We start from the raw sequence: 19,849 nt of genomic DNA on the forward strand, positions 1-19,849 counted from the left end.
AAAGTGTTGCCTTTGCGCTTAAGTTGAAGCTGCGGGAGAAGCAGCTTTGCTAACGGTGAACAATGTTCTCAGCTTTTTGGAAGTGACAGATCTGTTTCGACTTCCGCTCTCTGCATTTCCCTAATTTAAAAGTCAAGCCGTGTGAGTTTACTCATCCCCTCTGAGCTCTGTTAACAGTTTCCTCCCCGGAAATCTTTGCCTGAAGTCAGCTGGACTTGTGTCTAACTTGGGCTTGTATTTAAACGGCAGGGTAGAGGGACGTTAGGAATATGTCCTGGAACGGCAATGCCTCGTTTGACGAACAGACCCAACATATTCTGCTGAAGTTTCTTCAGGAAGAGCAAGTTGAAAACCGAGCCTACCAGCAAGAAATTCAGAAACTTGAGAATGAACTTAGAAGGGGGTCCAGATTTGATGATGATATTCAGACAGATGGACATTGCCCCTCAGGACCTCTGCGTGCAGCCTATAATTTAAATGTGGAAGAAGGTACTCTATATTTTATTATAAGCCCACTCACTTCCTCCAAACCCTGCTTCCTGTAAAGACATTATTCCATTCTCCCAGCTTGCCCAACTCTGTCACGTCTGTCCTGATGATGCAACCTTCCACACCAGTGCTTTTCCAACATGTCTTCCTTATTCCTCAACTCAGGATTCACCTCCACCGTGGTTGTCAGGGCCCCTCGACTATGTCCATTTTATTTCCTGTGCTTTTGCTCTCACCCTTTGCACTCCCTCCCAGAACCATGATAGAGTTTTCCTTAACTTCAGCTTCCACCCCACATTTAATGGATCATTTTCCGCCTCATCCAGCAAGATTCCACCATCAAGCACATCTTCCCCATCCCTCCACTTTTTCAGCCTATCCCTTCCCGCATAAGTACAGGAGATGCAACATCTTCCTTTTCATCTCCTCCCCCCTGTCTAGGGAACCAAACACTGCTTCCAGGTGAAACAGTGATTTACTCTTACTTTTAGTTTTGTTACTCTCTTCACTGCTCGCGACATGGTCTCCTCTATGTGGGAAGGACCATATGCAGAGTGAGTAATCATGAAAGCGTTTAGTTCGCATGCATAACCCTGAACTTTTGATCAGATGCCACTTTAATTCTCCATCCACTTTTACCTCAGCCTCCTAATATTGTTTTAATGAAGCTAAAAGAAAGCTCAAGAAAAAGCACCTCAATCTTTTGATTACCACTATCTGAACTCAACACTGCTCCAATTTTCTCAGCCAGCAGGCACTAGTAAGGATTCTGCTGTTCGATTTTAAAGCTCCTGTATACCCATCTTTTGTTTCATTATTTGTTCCGTCACCACTCTTTTTTGCTCCCACCATATTACTTGTTACTTAATCACTCTGCCCTATCATGGACCTTTTCTTTTTGTTCTCTTCTCTCTAACCCCTTTCCCTGCCTCTGTATTTGCTTGAAACCTTTTATATTTCTAATTACTTCTAGCTCTGTCACAAGTTCATAGACCGGAAATATTAACTCTGTTCCTCTGTCCAGAGAAGTTGCCTGACCTGAGTATTTCTAGCGTTTTTAGTTTTTATTTCAGATTTTCTGCATCTGCAGTATATTATTATTGTAGTATATATTTTACATTTAATTACAGAATCACAGAATTTTAACTGCACAGAACGAGGCTGTTCAGTCCATCGTGTCTGTGTTATATTACTATAATATCTAAAGTTACACAGACATGGAACTGTTCTAGCAGCAGAATTTTTGATCAATGTTTTACTTAAAAGTAATTCACAATGAATGCTGCTATTTACTTTTTGCTGTGCTGCAATTTCATGGGCACTGGCTATCCTTGGCACTTCGGCCAGCGCTTCCATACATTCCCGACAACAGAAAATAAGTTTTCTATGTTCCAACAATGCTCTCAAAACATGAGTAGGTGAAGGAAATAGGAAGGGTTACTAATAATTAAGAGAGTAATAGCACCAATGGTTTTCCATCTTCATAGGCTACATTCTGTACTGAAATCAATTAGGAACTAACTATGGCTGGCAAGACTAAGAATCTAGAGCTGCTACATTAAGGTCTTTCTGCATGTCTGCCCTTTCCATAACAGTGCCTTTAAGAATTAACTTTACCATCCACTCCATTCTTGGGTGTGCTTGTGCAAGGAATTTAGAAAGTTAGCATGCAAGTCTAGCATGCAATTAAAATGACATGTTGGCCTTTATTGCACTGGAGTACAATATTAAGGAAGTTTTGCTACAATTGTATAGAACTTTGGTGAGACCTGATCTGGAGTAATGGGTGTAGTTGTGATCTCCATCTTTTAGGAAGGATATACTTGCATTGGGAGCAGTACAGCAAAGATTCACCAGATTGATTCCTGGTTTGAGAGGGTTGTCCTATGATGAGAGGCCGATTAAATTGAGCATATAGTTCCTGGAGTTTAGGAGAATGAGAGAATGAGAGGTCCTGAAGGGGCTTGACAGGGTAGGCACAGATTGCTTCTGCTGCCTTGGGGATCTAGAACATGGTGGCACAGTCGCACGATAGGGGGTCGATCATTTAGGAATGAGACGAGGAGAAATTTCTTCACTCAAAGGGTTGTGAATCTTTGGAATTCTCTTCTCCAGAGGGCTGTGGATGCTTCACCATTGAATGCATTTAAGCCTGAAATAGACAGACTTTTGGTCCCTCAAGGTTTTTGGGGAGCAGGCAGGAAAGTGGATTTGAAGCCCAAGATCAGCCATGATTGTATTGAATGGCAGAGCAGGCTTGATGGGCCATATGGTCTATTTCTGCTCCTTTCTCTTGTGTTGTGTTTTGTATTTGTCCCCACCCTCCTCATCTCCTACAAGATTATTTTCTCTTCTCCTCTAATGACTCATGCTGGGATACATTAACTAGCCCTGCACTACCTTTGACAATTTGGACAAATAACTACTTTTCATAGACAGGCAGTATGTGATATGGCCTTCTCTGAGGAAAAAATATTATATCATTGATTTGTTTTAGTGGTAGTTTACCTTGTGTCAAAATGATCCCTGGAGATTTGATGTTGTGGGTGGATCATAACTGAGCCTGATGCTGTTCACCCAGCATCCAAATATGAACACTTTACAAATGGATAATGTTAACATGCAGGAAACTTGGCTTCCAGGGCTGGTGGTTTCCCTTTTTTTTAAGAAAAATTCTCTTTAAAAAAACAGATGAATCTCCAGGTTAGACCCTATTGAAACAATAGGAGGGAAGAAATTTATGAAGCACTGATAATCAACGTGAGGGAGCCAATGGCCACAGAGGACCCAACAGCACAGGGGGCATAGATTTAAGGTAAGGGGCAGGAGGTTTAGAGGGGGTGTGAGGAAGAATTTTTTCACCCAGAGGGTGGTGGGAATCTGGAACTCACTGCCTGAAAGGGTGATAGAGGCAGAAACCCTCATAACAGTTAAGAAGTATTTGGATGTGCACTTGCAATGCCATGGCATACAAGACTATGGGCCTAGTGCTGGAAAATGGGATTAAAATAATTCAGTACTTGTTTGACTGGTGCAGACTCGATGGGCTGAAGGGCCTTTTTCTGTGCTGTAGACCTCTATGACTTTTCATACAGTATAAATTGTTGTTTTCCCCTTATATTGGTATTCTTGCGAAGTGGCCTGTTTCAGCTATACAAAATAAGTGACAGCCATTCGCTGACTCATTCTTCAGGGCAATACCTTGACTAATCAGGGTCAAGCTGCCTGGTTTAAATTTCAAACAATGCTTGGCAGTTAACTGTCAGTCACCGTGACTGGTGGATTCTCCTTGGCAATGCCACTTGCCAACCAATCAGCACTCTCTTCCCATATAGTATAAATTGTAGTTTTTTTCCTTATATTGGTATTCTTGGAAGTGTCTTGATGAGTGCAAGACAAAAAGCTTGGACATGTTTCTTTTTTTCAGTGATATCAGGAAGTTCTACAGATAAAGTACTTCTGGATAAAGTTGTGGTGACAAAAACCCTGGAATCATTTAAACAATTAGATGAAATAATGGAGGAGTACAGGGTTGTTCTGGATGGTTGAATTAAGATGAATCTAATGGCTTTCTTCATCTGTAATTTTCTTGTAATCGCAAGTGTGACATTTTCTTATGTACTAATGCTGGTTTCATTGAAAATATCTGCTCTTAAAAACCTGTAAAGGTATAAATGTGACAACTAATTTGACTAAAAAAATTCATGTTAGTACAGTAGTTGAAAACAAATTACCTGTCACTTTCAGTAAATCCAGCTGATGAAGAATTGTACAGAGTAATAGCTGCACATTTGGCTGAGATGGGAGATAGGCTGGATCAAAGTATTAATCGTGACTTGGTTGAAGAATTTATCCGTGAAACTGAAAGGACTCAACCCCAAGAGGTAAGCTGTCATCTATTTGCTAAGCTTTTAGAGGAATGTAGATTCCATCTGTATTTTGTTTTGGTCACATGGAGTAAACATTGTATGTTTCAAGAACAGTAGGTTAGTCATTTTTGCCTTTAGGCTTTTCTCTTCTCAGGACACTTCTGCAACTGTCAACTTACTTAACTAATCCTTCGTATCTATCTTCAATACTCTTGTTCCCAGTAAAACCATCACTGTCATTGTCCAAGTACAGCCTGAATGTCACACTCACATCTGAAGGGTGTAAACTTGAGAATTCCTAGCACATACCAGGTTTAGCCATTCACTGCCAGATTTGCCTTGACTACATCAAATGTAACCTTGCTTTGTTTTTTTGTTTTGCGTAACTTCCACTAACCCAAGATCATCCTGGGGAACAAGGAAAAGTAAAAATGCTAACTTTAAATTTCACATTTTTAAGACATTCAATGATTAAAACTTTTAATAGTTAATTTTTGGTTAGAGATTCATTAGTAGTAATTAACAATTAGCATATTGCTAAAAGACAGCCTAAGTTAAATTAAATATGCAGACATTAAATGACACGAAACTTCAACCAAATCCAACTTTTTATGGCAAGTTTAGTTCGTTACTACCATGCAAATACAGCAACTTCACACTGCTCAATGCAAGATGCCATTTTTGACAAGCGGCAGAACAGCACATCTTATGGATTTCCACATTTAATTGTGCATCTTTCCTCACCTGAAGTTGCTGTTGCATTTGTGCATTATAGTTCTCAGGTATTAAATCACATCACGAGATTTTCACGTGGGAGATTAGGATGGCAGTTCAGTGTGCACACGAGGAAAGACACACAGCAGGTGGTTTCACATTGAAATTCTGTTCACTCAAAACTAAACTGGTGCATCCATGCATTTAGATAGGCAGTGACTCAGAAGGGGTTTTATATAGAAGCACATATCATTTCCTTTGCAGTTATTAATTAACATTTCTACTACCACTTACAAAGGAGTTAGAGAAAGACACAAAGTTCATGCTTTGCTGTAAACCCATTTAATAATACTGTGAGTAAAGTCATCTGGCAGCATCTTTACACAAAGGCAGAAACGTGACTATAATTTGTAACTTTCAACAGTAGTGGGAAATATCACTTATTTGTGTTTATGAATCTGTTTTTGCTCCTTTTCATGATGAGACATACATACTAACACTTAAAGGACCCAAACTGTTTGGGTCTTACCCTATGCACACTTTTTCATTCAAGATCTACATAGTTTTTTCTGTATTTTTACCCTGCCAGTGCTTTCCTACTAATCTTTGTTCCTATCATCTGCTTCTTGGCTTTGCTGAAAATATACTTCAAATTGCATAGAAATTAAAATCCACATTTGGGATATTGGCAAGCACAGAATTAACAGACAATAGAGCTCTTGGGACCTTTGCATACAACAACTTCCACTTGCATCCAAAGGCATTCACTGATACTGAGGCAGGAAAGGAGAGTTTAGGAAAAGTGACTAAAAGCTTGGTAAAGAGATTTTGAAATTTTAAAGAGAAAATTTTAGGTATGTAAATTCAAGAGAGCAGGAACAAATCATCTGAAGACTGCTGCAAGTGTTATGGTGAACAGGGGCATGGACCAAAACCCAGAGTTAGAGCAACAGAGGGTTTATGGAGGCAGGAGGAGGAGTCAGGAAATATAGGGCTGTGGACATAGGACAGAGAGAGGCAAAAGCTCTGCAGCTTTATCCTGTCCCACTCACCCATCACTCCCACCCCCCCATGACTTAAAATGGCAACACATCTCCCAACACATCAAATTTAAAATCTGCATCCTCGTTCTCATTGCATTCATGAATGAGATGAGCTTGAAGGCAGCAGCGAAGGGGATGATAGGCTGGAAACTGCAGAGGGATGAGGACACAGCAATATAGTAGGTCAGACACCTGAAGGAAAGGTGAAGGGGAGTATGCAGCAGAGAAAGCTTCATGGATGATTGCAATCTTCAGAAAACCATGGGTTCTTTGCACTGTGTCTGAGAGGGTAGAGGGGACAAGGGAAAGGGCTGGTCGTAGAAAAATTCTGCTATATTTGCATGATAATAACGAACTAAACTTGCCATAGAAAGTTGGAGTTGGGTAGAAGTGATGCAAGGAACCAATTTTGTTTTTTGTTTTTGCAGAAAGCAAAGGAGGGAATAAAGGAATTATATCCCAGCCTCTGAAGGCTGTCATTCAATGTTTGCATATTTAATTTAACTTGGATTGGCTGTCTTTTAGCAATAAGCTAATTGTTAATTACTGCCACTGAACCGAAAATTAACTTATTAAAAGTTTTAATCGTTGAATGTCTTAAAAATGAGATTTAAAATTAGCATTTTTATTTTTCCTTTGTATCCCTTTTCTTATTTAATTTCTCCTTCAGTGCCTGTTTTCACATTGAATTCATCCATTCTAATTTATACTTTCCTTTCATTTCCTGTACTATTTATTTCACAATCTTCAAACTGATTAGTTAAGGTGATACCCAGTTGCTTGCCTTGTTCACTAAGGTCCCAGATGCCTGATTTGCCCTCACTACACTGTTATCAGTTCACTTTTCCAGCAACCTATGGCTCAAAATATTGGCAAGATTAAACAGCCGAGGGAAAGTCTAGCTAATGGCAGACATTATTAAATGCCCTCCTACCGCAAATTATGACTCAGTATCGTTTTATATTCATGTGATTAAAACGTAAAACACCATTTGTAATGGAAAATAAAGCATGTTTGTGAAAAGCAAGTTTTAAGCAATCAACATTGTTAGGAAGCTACATCAAATGTTATCTTTTTGCCTTCAGAGGCTGGGATGTAATTCCTTTATTCCCTCCTTTGTTTTCTGCAAAAACAAAAATGATTGCAGAATCATAAATGTGAATGTCAAATGGAAAATACAGAAGAACTGCTCATTAAACTGGCATTTTCAATTCTGAAATAGTGAGAGTAGGAAAGGAAATATCCTGAAAAAGATTGAGCTTAAATAACACTGGCGATTGAGTTTGATCCCGTGTTTTGATTTATGCTTCAGACCAACCTGTATTGCTTGCAGACAGTAAATGCATCTTAATTCTGTTTCAGTAATTATGTATTTGTTTCACACAGGTTGTTGGCTTGCGTTTTTATAAATTGTACCTATACAATTAGTATCTATTTACTGCGTGTAAATCTAGGTCAACAATTGTCAGCCAAATTTGATTTATCTTTGTTTTTTTTTTAAATAAAGCAGGATGGAACCTTTATTCTGACTTCCATGATCAATTGTTTGCTTGGTCAAACGGATAATGTTACTCAAGATATGCCTCAGGAGAAAGTCATCCTGCTGCTGGCACTGATGCTGTTCAAAAAAACTGTAGTAGAGAAACCTCTGTTGCTTCCACACATCTTCAGAACCACTGTACAGTATATAAGCAGTAAGCTCCAACATTACATTCAGAATATAGGAGGATGGGTAGGTTTCTTACTTCAATTTTTTGAGGCCTTTAAGCTACAGCATGAACTGGTATCGCATTAAAATAGATGTCACAATAGATGCCAGTTTAATTTATTTGAATTTGTTCAGAAAATAGTGGAAACTTTTTCCAAGTTATGATGCAACATAATGCAAGAATGAAGGACCAGATGGGCCAAAAGATGGGTTACACTAGATTACCCAATTTGAAATTTGTTGCCAGAGCATTTTTAGCTGGCCTGTTTGGGGTAAGAGAGAGGAATGACTAGTACAAAAGCAAAACATTGTGAACGCTGGAAATCTAAAATAAAAGAAGGACGTGTGGGAAATATTTAGCAGGTCTGGCAGTTACTGTTTTTCCACAGATCATGTTTCAAGTCGATGACCTTTCATCAGAACAGGGGAAAGGCTGGTGTTTGCTGCTTCTTGGATCTGCCTTATACAAAGTCAAACTAATAAAGTGGCTGGCTAGGATATCCTTTTGGTACAAATGGGATGTAGCTGGGGTAGAATCAGCTTGGAGCATAAGAAATGTAGAGACTGAGGAATGGAGTAGTTATAGCAGCTGAATCTGAGTGTAGTCAAACAAATCGGCACAATCCTGATGCTAGAGGAATCGAGAAGTTAAATTTAACCAAACCCAGCTACTGAAAAGAGAACAATTAAAAACAGAATAAACAGTTTTAGGGGATGGGCAAGTGTCCTGTTCTTGAAGGGCATGGTAAGTCTTCAGGCCAGATTTGCACTGTATTTCTCTTTCTGTTGGTACTCAGGTTCTCATGAATCTGAGTCAAATTTCTGCAGTTTCCTGTATCCCCACTTGCACCGTTACTGCCACCTATGTGTTCCCCAATATGAATCCCCTATCTAAGGTTTTTGGAAGGAGAAGAAAATGCCATGCAAGGCAAGGTGAGGTGTTCTGTGCTCCTACAGCCAGAAGTGAATGTACATTGATTTGGTAGATAACCAGTGCACGTGTAGGCTCCTTTTCCCAGAGGGGAGGCCACGATGGTAGACCTTGGGGTGATACATGATTGCTTAACTGACTGTGCTGATTTGTTCCTTGGAGGTACTTCACTCAAAGTAATGCTTTAAGTGCTACTGCAGGAACGACATGCCAGGGTCAGCAACTTCCAGCATCACTTCATTGTCTGTATCTGGCAAAATGTCAGCTCCCACATCTGCTAGCATTGTTGCAGGTACTTGGCAAGGGATGTTGGGATTATTTTCATCTGCTGCAGGGATACCAACAATTGTTATGCAGCAGAGGATTCGTACAGCCAGTGATGGTAAAGTCCAAGGCCTCAGATCTGCCTGTTTTCTTCCAGGCATGCTGCAACGTTAATCCATGGGAATGGTGGTGTGGAATGGCTAACAGCTCCACTTCAGTCATCAAGCAATGGCTGTATGCCATTTTCCTGCGGATTCATTCTTCTACATTAGGTTTACTTTACCTCATTTTCTTGTTACTTAATTGGTAAAGAGCTAACTTTGAGAACATCTTTCATGCCCTCTGGATGTCCCAAATCAACTTAGCCAATTAAATACTTGGCGTGTAGTCACAGCAGCCAGTTTGTTCAGAGCAAGGTCTGGGTACGGGTTTGGTCTTAGATTGCTCCTTAAGTAAGGAGCCTATAAGTGCATTGGAAGCATTTCAGCGAAGGTTCCTGGGATGAAAGGGTGTTTTATGAGAAAAGGTTGAGCAGATTGGACCTGTACTCATTGGATTTAAGAATGAGAGGTGATCTTGAACCATGTAAGATTTTGAGGGGGCTTGATATGGTAAATGCTGAGAGGATGTTCCTCTCATGGGAGAATCTAGAATCAGGGGGCACTGTTTAAAAATAAGGGGTCTCCCAGTTGGAACAGATTGAGGGAATTGTTAATCTTTAGAAATTCTTCCCCAGAGAAGTGGAGGCTGGGTCACTGAGTATATTCAAGGCTGAGTTAGACAGATTTTTGATCTACAAAGGAGTTGAGGGTTATTTTGGGGCGGGCGGGAGGGAGGGGAAATGCAGGCAGGAAAGTGAAGTTAAGGCCACAATCAGATCAACAATGATCTTACTGAATGTTGGAATAGGCTTGAAGGGTTGAATGGCCTGCTCCTATTTCTTATGACCATATAATCTTAAGGTTTCAAATGAGAAAAATGACCACCAACTAATGAGTTTCAGTTTGATTGGTTGAAGGATAAAAAAATTGGCAAGGAAACCAGAATTCCCCAACTCTTAAGAATAGTGTTTTTGCCTTTTACAACCATCTTAAGAAAGCAGGCAGGACTTCAGTTTGTTTCATCTGAATGACAGCACCTCTGTAGTGCTTTACCCAAGTATGAGCCTAGATTGTGCTTCTCTCATCTTTTGACTCAGGCTGACACAGTAGCAAAGATTCATAGCTTCTTATTGTTTTGCTTTAATAATTGTCCTCATTCCTTAAGCTTCTCCAACATGCAAGTTGCCAATCTCATCACTAGGTCATCTCCTGCACCTCAAGTTACAAAGAACTAACCAAGCGGAGCATTAAAAATTCCTTAACTACCCTTACAAAATTTTTACCAGTTTTTAACCAGTCAAAATGAAATTCTCTCTCCAAACAGGTGTTGAGATATATATTTCTGTTTTATGCCACTCAAGCTCTTGTTTTCTTTGCACAGTTGCAGATACCTACTCAAATGCATGTTTTACACAAAAACAGAAAATGCTGGAAAAACTCAGCAGGTCTGACAGCGTCTGCGGAGAGGAAAAAAACAGTTAACGTTTCTAACCCTTATGACTTCTTCAGAGTCATAAGGACTCGAAATATTAACTCGTTTTTTTTCCTCTCCACAGATGCTGTCAGACCTGCTGAGTTTTTCCAGCATTTTCTGTTTTTGTTTCAGATTTCCAGCATTCGCAGTACTTTGCTTTTATCTGCATGTTTTACACTTGACTCTCTACTATTGGAAAATGGTCAACAATTCTGTTACTGCTATGGCTGAAATGTTTATATTACAGAAAAACAATGAGTGTTAAAATAAATCATTTGTAACTGTTCATACTGTTGCAGCATTATAATTACCTTAAGCTTAATCTTCATTTCTTTCTTTCACAGCAAAACATACATTAAGACTACAAGCAAGCAACAGAGATACCTTCGATTCTGCTTTACCTGGATTTGATTTTTAGTATTGTAATACTGCGTTACACTGCAAGCCATTTTAATAAAGCATTTTGATTCTTTTGCTTTACATTATGAAATGGAATTAAAATCTGAGGTAGTATCAGCAACCTAACTGAAAACTAGATGTAAAAATATTAGCTTCAACATGGACATCCAACTGGCAATGTGGAAAATTGCCCAGGTATGTCCTGTACACAAAAAGCAGGACAAATCCAACCTAGCCAATTACCTCCCCTTCAGTCGACACGATCAGTAAAGTGATGGGAGGGGCTATCAACAGTGCTATCAAGTGACACTTACTTCGCAATAACCTGCCTGCTAATGCTCGGTTTGTGTTCCGCCAGGGTCACTCAGCTTCTGACCATATTGCAGCTTTGGTTCAAAATGGACACGAGCTGAACTGCAGAGGTGAGGTGAGAGTGACTGCCCTTGACATCAAGGCAGCATTTGACTGAGTATGGCATCAAGGAGCCCTAGCAAAACTGGAGTCAATGGGAATCAGGGGGAAAACTCTCCGCTGGTTAGAGTCATACCTAGTACAAATGAAGACGGTTGTTGGAGGTCAATCATCTCAGTTTCAGGACATCACTGCAGGAGTTCCTCAGGATAGTGTCCTAGGCCCAGCCACCTTCAGCTGCTTCAATGAACTTCCTTCCATCATAAGGTCAGAAGTGGAGATGTTTGTTGATGATTGCAGTGTTTAGTACCAATCACAATGCAAATACTGAAGTAGTCTTTGTCCATGTGCAGCAATACCTAGATATTCAGGCTTGAGCTGATAAGTGGCAAGTAACAGTTATGCCACGTGTCAGGCAATAACCATCTCCCCATGACATTCAATAGCATTACCATCACTGAGTCCCCCCCCATATCAACATCCTGAGGGTTACCATTGACCAGAAACTGAACTGAACTAGCCACATGAATATAATGTCTACAACAGCAAGTTAGAGAATGGGAATTCTTTGGTAACTCAACTGACTCCCCAAAGCCTGATTTTTCTCAGGCTACTTGATGCCACACTCTGTGAAATGCTGCCCTGCTATCAAGAGCAGTCACTCTCACCTCACCTCGAGTTCAACTCTTTTGTCTGCTTGGACCAAGGCTGCAATGAGGTCAAGAGCTGAGTGGCCCTGGCTGAACCTGAACTGAACATCAGTGAGCAGGTTATTGCTGCGTAAGTGCTACTTGATGGCACTGTTGATAAAACCTTCCATCACTTTACTGATGATTGCACATAGACTGTTGGGGGATGTAATTGGCTAGGTTGGATTTATCCTTTTTTGGGGGGACAGGACATAATGGGACAATTTTGCACATTGTTGGGTAGATGTCTGTTGTAGCTATACAACAGCTCGGCTCAGGGAGTGGCTAGTTCTGGCACACAAATCTACAGTACTATTACTGGAACGCTGTCAGGGCCCATAGCCTTTGCAGTATCCAGTGCCTTCAGCCATTTCTTGATATTATGTGGAGTGAATTGAAATATTTGAAGACTGGCATCTATGATGCCAGGACATCAGGTGGAGGCTGAGAGAGATCATCCACAGTCTTGTCTTTTGCACTGATGTGCTGGGGCTTCCCCATCACGGAAGATGGGGATATTTGTAAGTAATTTAATTGTCCAGTATGGTTCATGAGTGGGTATGGCAGGAGTGCAGTGCTTTGATTCTGATCTGTTGGTTGAGGGCTTCATATTGCTGCAGGTAATAGAAAACATTTTAGCCTAGATAAAGCAACATAAAAATACCAAGAACGAACTGTACAATGTAGTTACTTAAAATACATTTTAATGTGTTTTGTAAAGTGTCATGGGGATTATTGTTTCTGATAAATTAAAGGGCTGTTCTGGGGGGCATTACTTGTACTACTGACACTGGTATCTTACACTAAAATGTTTTGCTAAATTAGCATGCCCCTCACTACACAAGTCTTAGATTCTAGCACATTACAGAAATGAGCTACAGCCCGAGACAACTGTGAGTGATGCTTGTGGCTGCTAAGAGCAGAGAGAGGAAGAAAACAAATTGCACAAAAAGTCAATAGGAAAGATAGAATTTTCATAGTTTATAACAATCCTGTTGCAACCAGAAATTAATTGCATATATAAAGCAGGAGGTGCAACCTACAATTAACAGAATTTTAAAAAAAAATCAGATAGCTACATTTAGTTTATGATGCAGCATCATACAAGTTGCTGGTTTCTTTAGGGAGAATGAAAGGGAAGTTTAAACACTGCAGCAGTTTTGGTTCTTTTCTGTAAAGCAGAAATAATTTTAAACCCACAAAACAGTCCATGTTTTATTGCGACTCATTTACAAAATTTGGTACAAATTGCAAAGGTGGCGCTTAGGAAATCACTTGCAGCTGCTTTTGAAATCAGTTTCTTTTTATGTTGTCTCACTGGGGACTGTGCACCATCTTAACATCTCTTAGTACAATTAAGGTTACATACAGACTTCCAACTAAGTACAACCAAAATTAACTACCATGTGAAGAAACTGAACACCACATTTATTGTCTTGGCATTGGCAGTAGTAACAATAATGAAATCAATAACTACATTAAATCTTACTTTTAACTTAATGCACAAACACATTTGATCAATGAAGTTCTCACTTTTTATTAGTTAATGAAAAATGTTCCATTGCTTATGAAAATAAATCAAACCAAATGCTAGTAGGGAAGAGGAAAAAGTAAAATATACAAGCAGAATTAAACCTTATATAAAAATGCTTATGGTGCAACTGAATGAAATAAAACTATAATCACAATGCTCAAGGCTAACATATTAAAATTGGAAATTAGTGTTACAGCAGTTTAAGAATCAAAATGACAAATAATGAATTAATTCAGATTATAAAAAAAAAGGTCTCTGTTAACTAAGACCTGAATACTTAGTTCCCCAGAAAGGAACTTTAAACACTTCTTTTCTACATCAACCTTCCGTTTTCACCAAAGGGCTTCTTTCCTCTACAATGGTTTAACACTCTAGGTGTTTAGAAATTTATCAGCATTTTCATTCTCAAAGATTCTACTGCATATAGAAAGAACGTCTGTACTCCACAATTTCCTTTACACTGTAGATTAAGTTTATTTCCTCAGTTATATTAGTACTGCCCAGCATTCATGTATGTGTTGATTTTCTAACCCTATTAACCATGGTTTTCCTCATTGATCACATGTTCTGCGATGCAACGGAATAAATAGGCTTAATTAGTCATCATAATCAATTGTAAAGACAGCCTTCCCAATTACCCTGCTCGATAAGAACTGTTCACTTATTAAAATCTTCTTCTCCAGGCTAGAGCCACCCCCACTGCTACAGCCAGCATTGCAAAAGCAGCAGCTCCACCATAAAACAAAACAGATGTGTTTGATTTTATAGGAACAATTTCTTCAGTATGCTCTGGCTTAGCTAGTGGTGTTATTTCAACATCCTCTTCCAGTTTGGTTTTTGGGGAATCTTCCCAGACACCTTTTTTAATCTCTTCCAATTGCTTTTTTATCTCTTGCAGTGAAGTTGATTGATGCAGTTCGCTGGATTCAACAGCCTTTTCTCCTGCTGGTGTTACAGTTTTTTCCTCTATTTCAGGGGTTGCCATTGGGCTTGGTACTGATAAAGGATCAGTTTTCTCCACTTCAGCAGAAGGCTGACCCTCCACTGGTGCAGTCTGTTGGGCAGCTAGAGGTACTGACTCAGTTGCTGTTGTAGACATTGGGGTCTTTAGCTCCATTTCCTGGCTCTCAACAGCTTCAGTAATCTCTTCTTTTTCTACATGGACAATATCAGAATTGGAAGAATTGTTTTCACTTCTCTCTTCACCACCACCGTTACTGTCCAAGCTCTTCATGTCCTCTGGCTCTATAGATAATTGCTGCCAAGATTCTGTTCCAAGAGAAACTGGCAAGCCTTCAGTATGCCAGCTTTGGCTAGTAGACAGTGAAGCTGGCAAGCTAGCTGCCTGCCAGGAACTGGTGGCAGTTAGTGATTCAGGAGGACTTACTTGACCAGAGTTGTCACTAGTCAAGATGTAAATATCATTGCTATCATCTACTGTTTCTCCTCTTTCTTCCTCTTCAGAATCCAGACTGAAAACAGTCCCCTATGGGAATAACAAACATAGACTGAAATCTAGTGCATTAAACATCTTTTGTAAAAATTACACACTGCTATTAAATATCAATTAGATTGGAGTTTTTCCACAGAATAATGCAATCTTGCAGACGATAATGTACTGAGATAATGCACTGGTTTATGAAGGATACAGGTTTCTAAATGAAATTTAACACTGGTGGGTGAAAAGGAAGGAAATTGGACAGTGCAATTTGTGAGAATCAAAGCTAACAGAAACCTGGAAGCATAAGTTGGAGAACTTGAGTATTGCTGGAAAAAAGAGACATGTCTAAGCTTTTCTTCTTGCACCATCAGGACACTCGCAAGAATACCAATAAGGGAAAAGCAACAATTTATACTGCATAGGTTTAGAGGGGATGTGAGGAAGAATATTTTCACCCAGAGGGTGGTGGGAATCTGGAACTCGCTGCCTGAAAGGGTGATAGAGGCAGAAACCATCATAACATTTGAGAACTATTTGGATGTGCACTTGCGATGCCATGGCATACAAGACTATGGGCCTAGTGCTGGAAAATGGGATTAGAATAGTTAGGTACTTGTTTGACTGGCGCAGACTCAATGGGCCGAAGGGCCTTTTTCTGTGCTGTAGACCTCTATGACTATTTTCTATGACTCTGAAGAGAGAGTGCTGATTGGTTGGCAAGTGGTTGCTGCCATGGACAATGCACCACTGATGGTGACTGGCAGTTAACTGCCAAATTGTGAAATTTAAACTAGACAGCTTAACCCTGATTGGTCTAGGAATTGCCCTGAGGAAATGAGTCAGCAAATGGCTTTCACTCATTTTGTTTAGCTGAAACAGGCGCAATGTATGTACGTGTTCTTCCTGTCTGCAAAGAACAGGGCCCTGTGTATCAATATATGTAGCTTCCAGTACATGCAAATGCGCAACACTGCGAACCCAACTGACAATCTTAAATTGGTAACAAAAACAGAATTACCTGGAAAAACTCAGCAGGTCTGGCAGCATCGGTGGAGAAGAAAGCAGTTGACGTTTCGAGTCCTCTGCCGAAGGGTCATGAGGACTCGAAACGTCAACTGCTTTCTTCTCCACCGATGCTGCCAGACCTGCTGAGTTTTTCCAGGTAATTCTGTTTTTGTTTTGGATTTCCAGCATCCGCAGTAGCTTTTAGCTTTTTGTTTTTAAATCTTAAATTGGTCATCAGTGTAATTCTTAGCACAGTGAGGGCTATTTAGCAAATGTTGTCCAATCGCAGATCACATCTAATGGTGGACACTGTGTTTTGAATTTTGCAAGTACAGGCTGGTTGGGTATGGTCTGTACCCTGCCTGTTGCGAAGAGTGGCTGGGACATGCTGTTTGATACAATCCGCCAGTCTTTGGGACATAAGGCCTACATACCATCATTTTGGCACTGAAATTCATATCACGTTACTTGTTTGTGCGACAGGCAGAACACCTTTTAGCTTGACGGCAGCGTCCTGTTAGGGGCGAATACCACTCGTGTTGTTATTGCATAGTAGCTGCCTAAAACAGCTGGCTTCACCTGTTGCTCAAATTTTTGAGATACTTTGCCCTTCCAGGGTAATCTGAGGTAGACTGGGCACTTTTCAGGGCTGAGTGACAGCCTTAGGCCCATGAGCTTGCGTGATATACAGCGCAAAATGATCTGATCAGGGTAGCCATTATCCTGCAGGATGCCTTTAATGTGGCCTATTTCAGCATCAAGCTTCCATGGTGAGCAAATGGCTCGAGCCCTATTTACAAGGTTGCCAATAAAACCAACTTTATACTGTGTGGGACTGTAATAATCCCAACACATATGATGACCAGGGAAGATAGGCTTGTGGTAGAACCGTGGTAGAGAATCTCCTGGCAGATTTCTCAACTAGTACGTCAAGGAAGGGAGTTCATTTGACGGCTCCATTTCAAAGGTGGATTTGAGCGCAGGATGGAGACCATTAAGACATGTAAGGAAATTGTTACGTGTAGCAAACGTATCATCCATATATTGATAATAGGGTTACTAATTTACATCATGCCCTACACTGCGTTTGGTCTGAGGTGTGCAAATTTTTCATTTTTCAATTTGATCCATTTATGCCACTATATTGCTTCAATAGATGACAGCATCATTAACGGTACCCATTTGAAACACGTCCGCAACACAAAGTCACTTCAGCAGAAGTGGTTTGGCAGCTTAATTAATGATGCCCCATAACATGTAACAAATCTCTCTGACCGTGTATTCTCAGAAAGCAAGGAGCTTGTTCTTGCGCATGGTTTCAATTTTGGTGTGCCTTCACCCCAAATCAGACAGGAAGCGGTATTAGCGGAGTTTGAACTCTTCTACTCCCAACAACCCCGTCACAAACCAGCGTGCATTGAAGGCGCTGAATCCTCGACTAGCTAAACTAGCGCGCACATTGTGGGATTCTGAATGACCAGTCTGATTTTCACATGCAACACGAATGTCTTGCATCGTTATGAGACCTTAAAACCAACCCAGACATGCATATCAGTAAACCTGACAAAGAGACAGGAATAGGCATCCTTAACAATCGTGACTATATCAACAAAATGCACACCATTCTTAATGACAGGTCTAAATTTGTATGCATTGGACCTGCATGACCGGACAACCTTGCTCGAAAGTAAGCTTAAAAAATTTCTTTTCCCACCTACTTCCATTATTTTTAAATGTATTTCCATCCATTGTTTTATCTCTACCTTTTAGCCTTTTTTGATTCCTTCACCCCACCCCACCCCCACTAGGGCTATCTGTACCTTGCTTGTCCTGCTTTCTACCCTTAATTAGCACATTCCTTAGATAATATCACCACCTTCAACACCTCATTGTCCTTTTGTCTGTGACATCTTTTGGTTATCTCCACCTATCACTGGCCCTTTATCCAGCTCTACTTGTCCTAACCCCCCTTAAACCAGCTTATATTTCACCTCTCTTCTATTTTTACTTAGTTCTGTTGAAGGGTCATTCGGACTCGAAACATTAACCGTGCTCCTCTCCGCAGATGCTGTCAGACCTGCTGAGTTTTTCCAGGTATTTTTGTTTTTGTTTTCCAGCATCCGCAGTTTTTTGCTTTTAAAAAATAGCTTGCCGGACTTATGTAAGAGCAATGAGTTACCGCGTGATACATATGACTGGGTTCATCCTCACTGTTTGCCACGTCCGTGTATGTATAGGCTGCCCAAGACACACAATGGTGATGTCCCTCCACGACCCATCTTATCTACGACCGGTTCTGCACAACATGAATTGGCCAAATGGTTGGGCAAATTGTTACAACCAGTTTTGACCAAGTTTTCCACATACACGGTGAAGGATTCCTTCATATTTGCAAATGTCATACAGGACTTGCATATTGATAGCAATACTGTGTCAGTGTGCTCATTTGACATTGCTAGCCTATTCACCAATGTTCCACCTAAGGAAGCCATGGATATTTGCACTGCAGCACTTTATCATGGCAATCTAGACCTGCCACCATGGTGTGAATAAGTATTTATTGAACTTATGAACTCAATAACTCGTGCAGTTGAGTTCAGTTTTAATGACACCGTATGCCCAAATAGATGGTGTTGACATGGGATCCCCTCTAGGCCCAGGTCTCACAAACATCTTTGTTGGGTTCCATAAGAAACAGGTCTTCGCTGGAATGACACCTAATCTCCTAGCTCTCGCATATTTCCGATATGTGGATGCTTTGTTTGCTATATTTAAATCCGCAGCTGCATGTAACAATTTCATTATATCTTAATGGACTCCATCCCATGCTCAAATTCACTTGTAAAATGGAGCAGTCAAAAGAACTCCCCTTCCTTGACGTGCTAGTTGAGAAATTTGCCAGGTGATTCTCTACCACAGTCTACCACAAGCCTAACTTCACTGGTCAACGTATGTGTTGGTCTATAGGATTGGTCTTAGGGGCAACCTCGTAAATAGGGCCTGAGCCATTTACTCACCATGCAAGCTTGATGCTGAAATAGGGTGCAAAGGCATCCTGCAGGACAATGGCTGCCCCTGATCAGATAATTTCATGCTGTATATCACGCAAACTCATGAACGGGCCTGAGGCCATCACTTTCAGCCCTGAAAAGCGCCTAGTCTACCTCAGATTACCCTGGAAGGGCAAAGTATCTCAAAAATTTCAGAAACAGGTGAAGCCAGCTGTTTCATGCTTCTACTATTCAGTAGCAACACGAGTGGTATTTGCCACTAATAGGATGCTGCCGTCAAGCCAAAAAGACTGCCCATCACAAAATGATGAATGTGGTATATGAATTTTAGTGCCAGTGTGATCCTAGGTATGTAGGCCGCCCCAAAGACTGGCAGATCGTATCAAACAGCATGTCCCAGCCACTGTTCACAACGGGCAAGGTGCAGACTGTACCCAACCAGCCTGTGCTTGTAAAACTCAAAACAGTGTCCAACATTAGGTATAATCCCACGATTGATGGTTATTTAGCAAATGTTGTCCAATATGCTAAGAATTACGCTGACAACCAGTTTAAGACTGTCAGTCAGGCTCACAGTGTGGCACATCTGTGTACACTGGAAGCTACATATATTAATACACAGGGTCCTGTTCTTTGCAGACAGAAAGTACATAAGACCATAAGATGTATGTACGCACAGTTTGTTTAGCTGAAACAGGCACCAAGTGACAGCCATTTGCTGACTTATTCCTCAGGGTAATGCCTTAAATAATCAGGGTCAAGCTCC

The 19,849-nt window shown here is 40.5% G+C and overlaps 2 protein-coding genes across 7 annotated transcripts in view; one reads left to right on the forward strand and one right to left on the reverse strand.

Moving 5' to 3' along the window:
* The first annotated feature begins 6 nt into the window (after positions 1-6).
* bida (BH3 interacting domain death agonist) lies at positions 7-11,073 on the forward strand. The gene is made up of 4 exons (XM_078568156.1): positions 7-489; positions 4,237-4,373; positions 7,626-7,847; positions 10,938-11,073. Exons 1-4 carry the CDS (start codon positions 270-272, stop codon positions 10,950-10,952), a joined length of 594 nt encoding a protein of 197 aa, XP_078424282.1. The 5' UTR covers positions 7-269; the 3' UTR covers positions 10,953-11,073.
* Positions 11,074-13,293: 2,220 nt separating this feature from the next.
* The window catches only part of bcl2l13 (BCL2 like 13), a 46,296-nt gene continuing 39,740 nt past the window's right edge, over positions 13,294-19,849 (reverse strand). For 5 of the 6 annotated variants that reach the window (XM_078568154.1, XM_078568150.1, XM_078568153.1 and 2 more), the window contains exon 7: positions 13,294-15,112. In XM_078568154.1, coding sequence (XP_078424280.1) covers positions 14,291-15,112 — 822 coding nt within the window. In that variant the 3' untranslated portion in view covers positions 13,294-14,290. The remainder of the gene's footprint in view (positions 15,113-19,849) is intronic. The other variant, XM_078568155.1, reaches the window with a different exon arrangement.

The sequence above is a fragment of the Cetorhinus maximus genome, chromosome 22 (assembly GCF_964194155.1).
Source record: "Cetorhinus maximus chromosome 22, sCetMax3.hap1.1, whole genome shotgun sequence".
Taxonomy (NCBI): domain Eukaryota; kingdom Metazoa; phylum Chordata; class Chondrichthyes; order Lamniformes; family Cetorhinidae; genus Cetorhinus; species Cetorhinus maximus.

What these genes read in the sequence shown, in the direction of transcription:
- bida (XM_078568156.1), top strand. Translation starts at nt 270, where the DNA reads ATGTCCTGGAACGGCAATGCCTCGTTTGACGAACAGACCCAACATATT. An exon ending in TAATTTAAATGTGGAAGAAG is followed by an intron (nt 490 to 4,236) that starts GTACTCTATATT and finishes TGTCACTTTCAG; the next exon opens with TAAATCCAGCTGATGAAGAA. An exon ending in AAAGGACTCAACCCCAAGAG is followed by an intron (nt 4,374 to 7,625) that starts GTAAGCTGTCAT and finishes TAAATAAAGCAG; the next exon opens with GATGGAACCTTTATTCTGAC.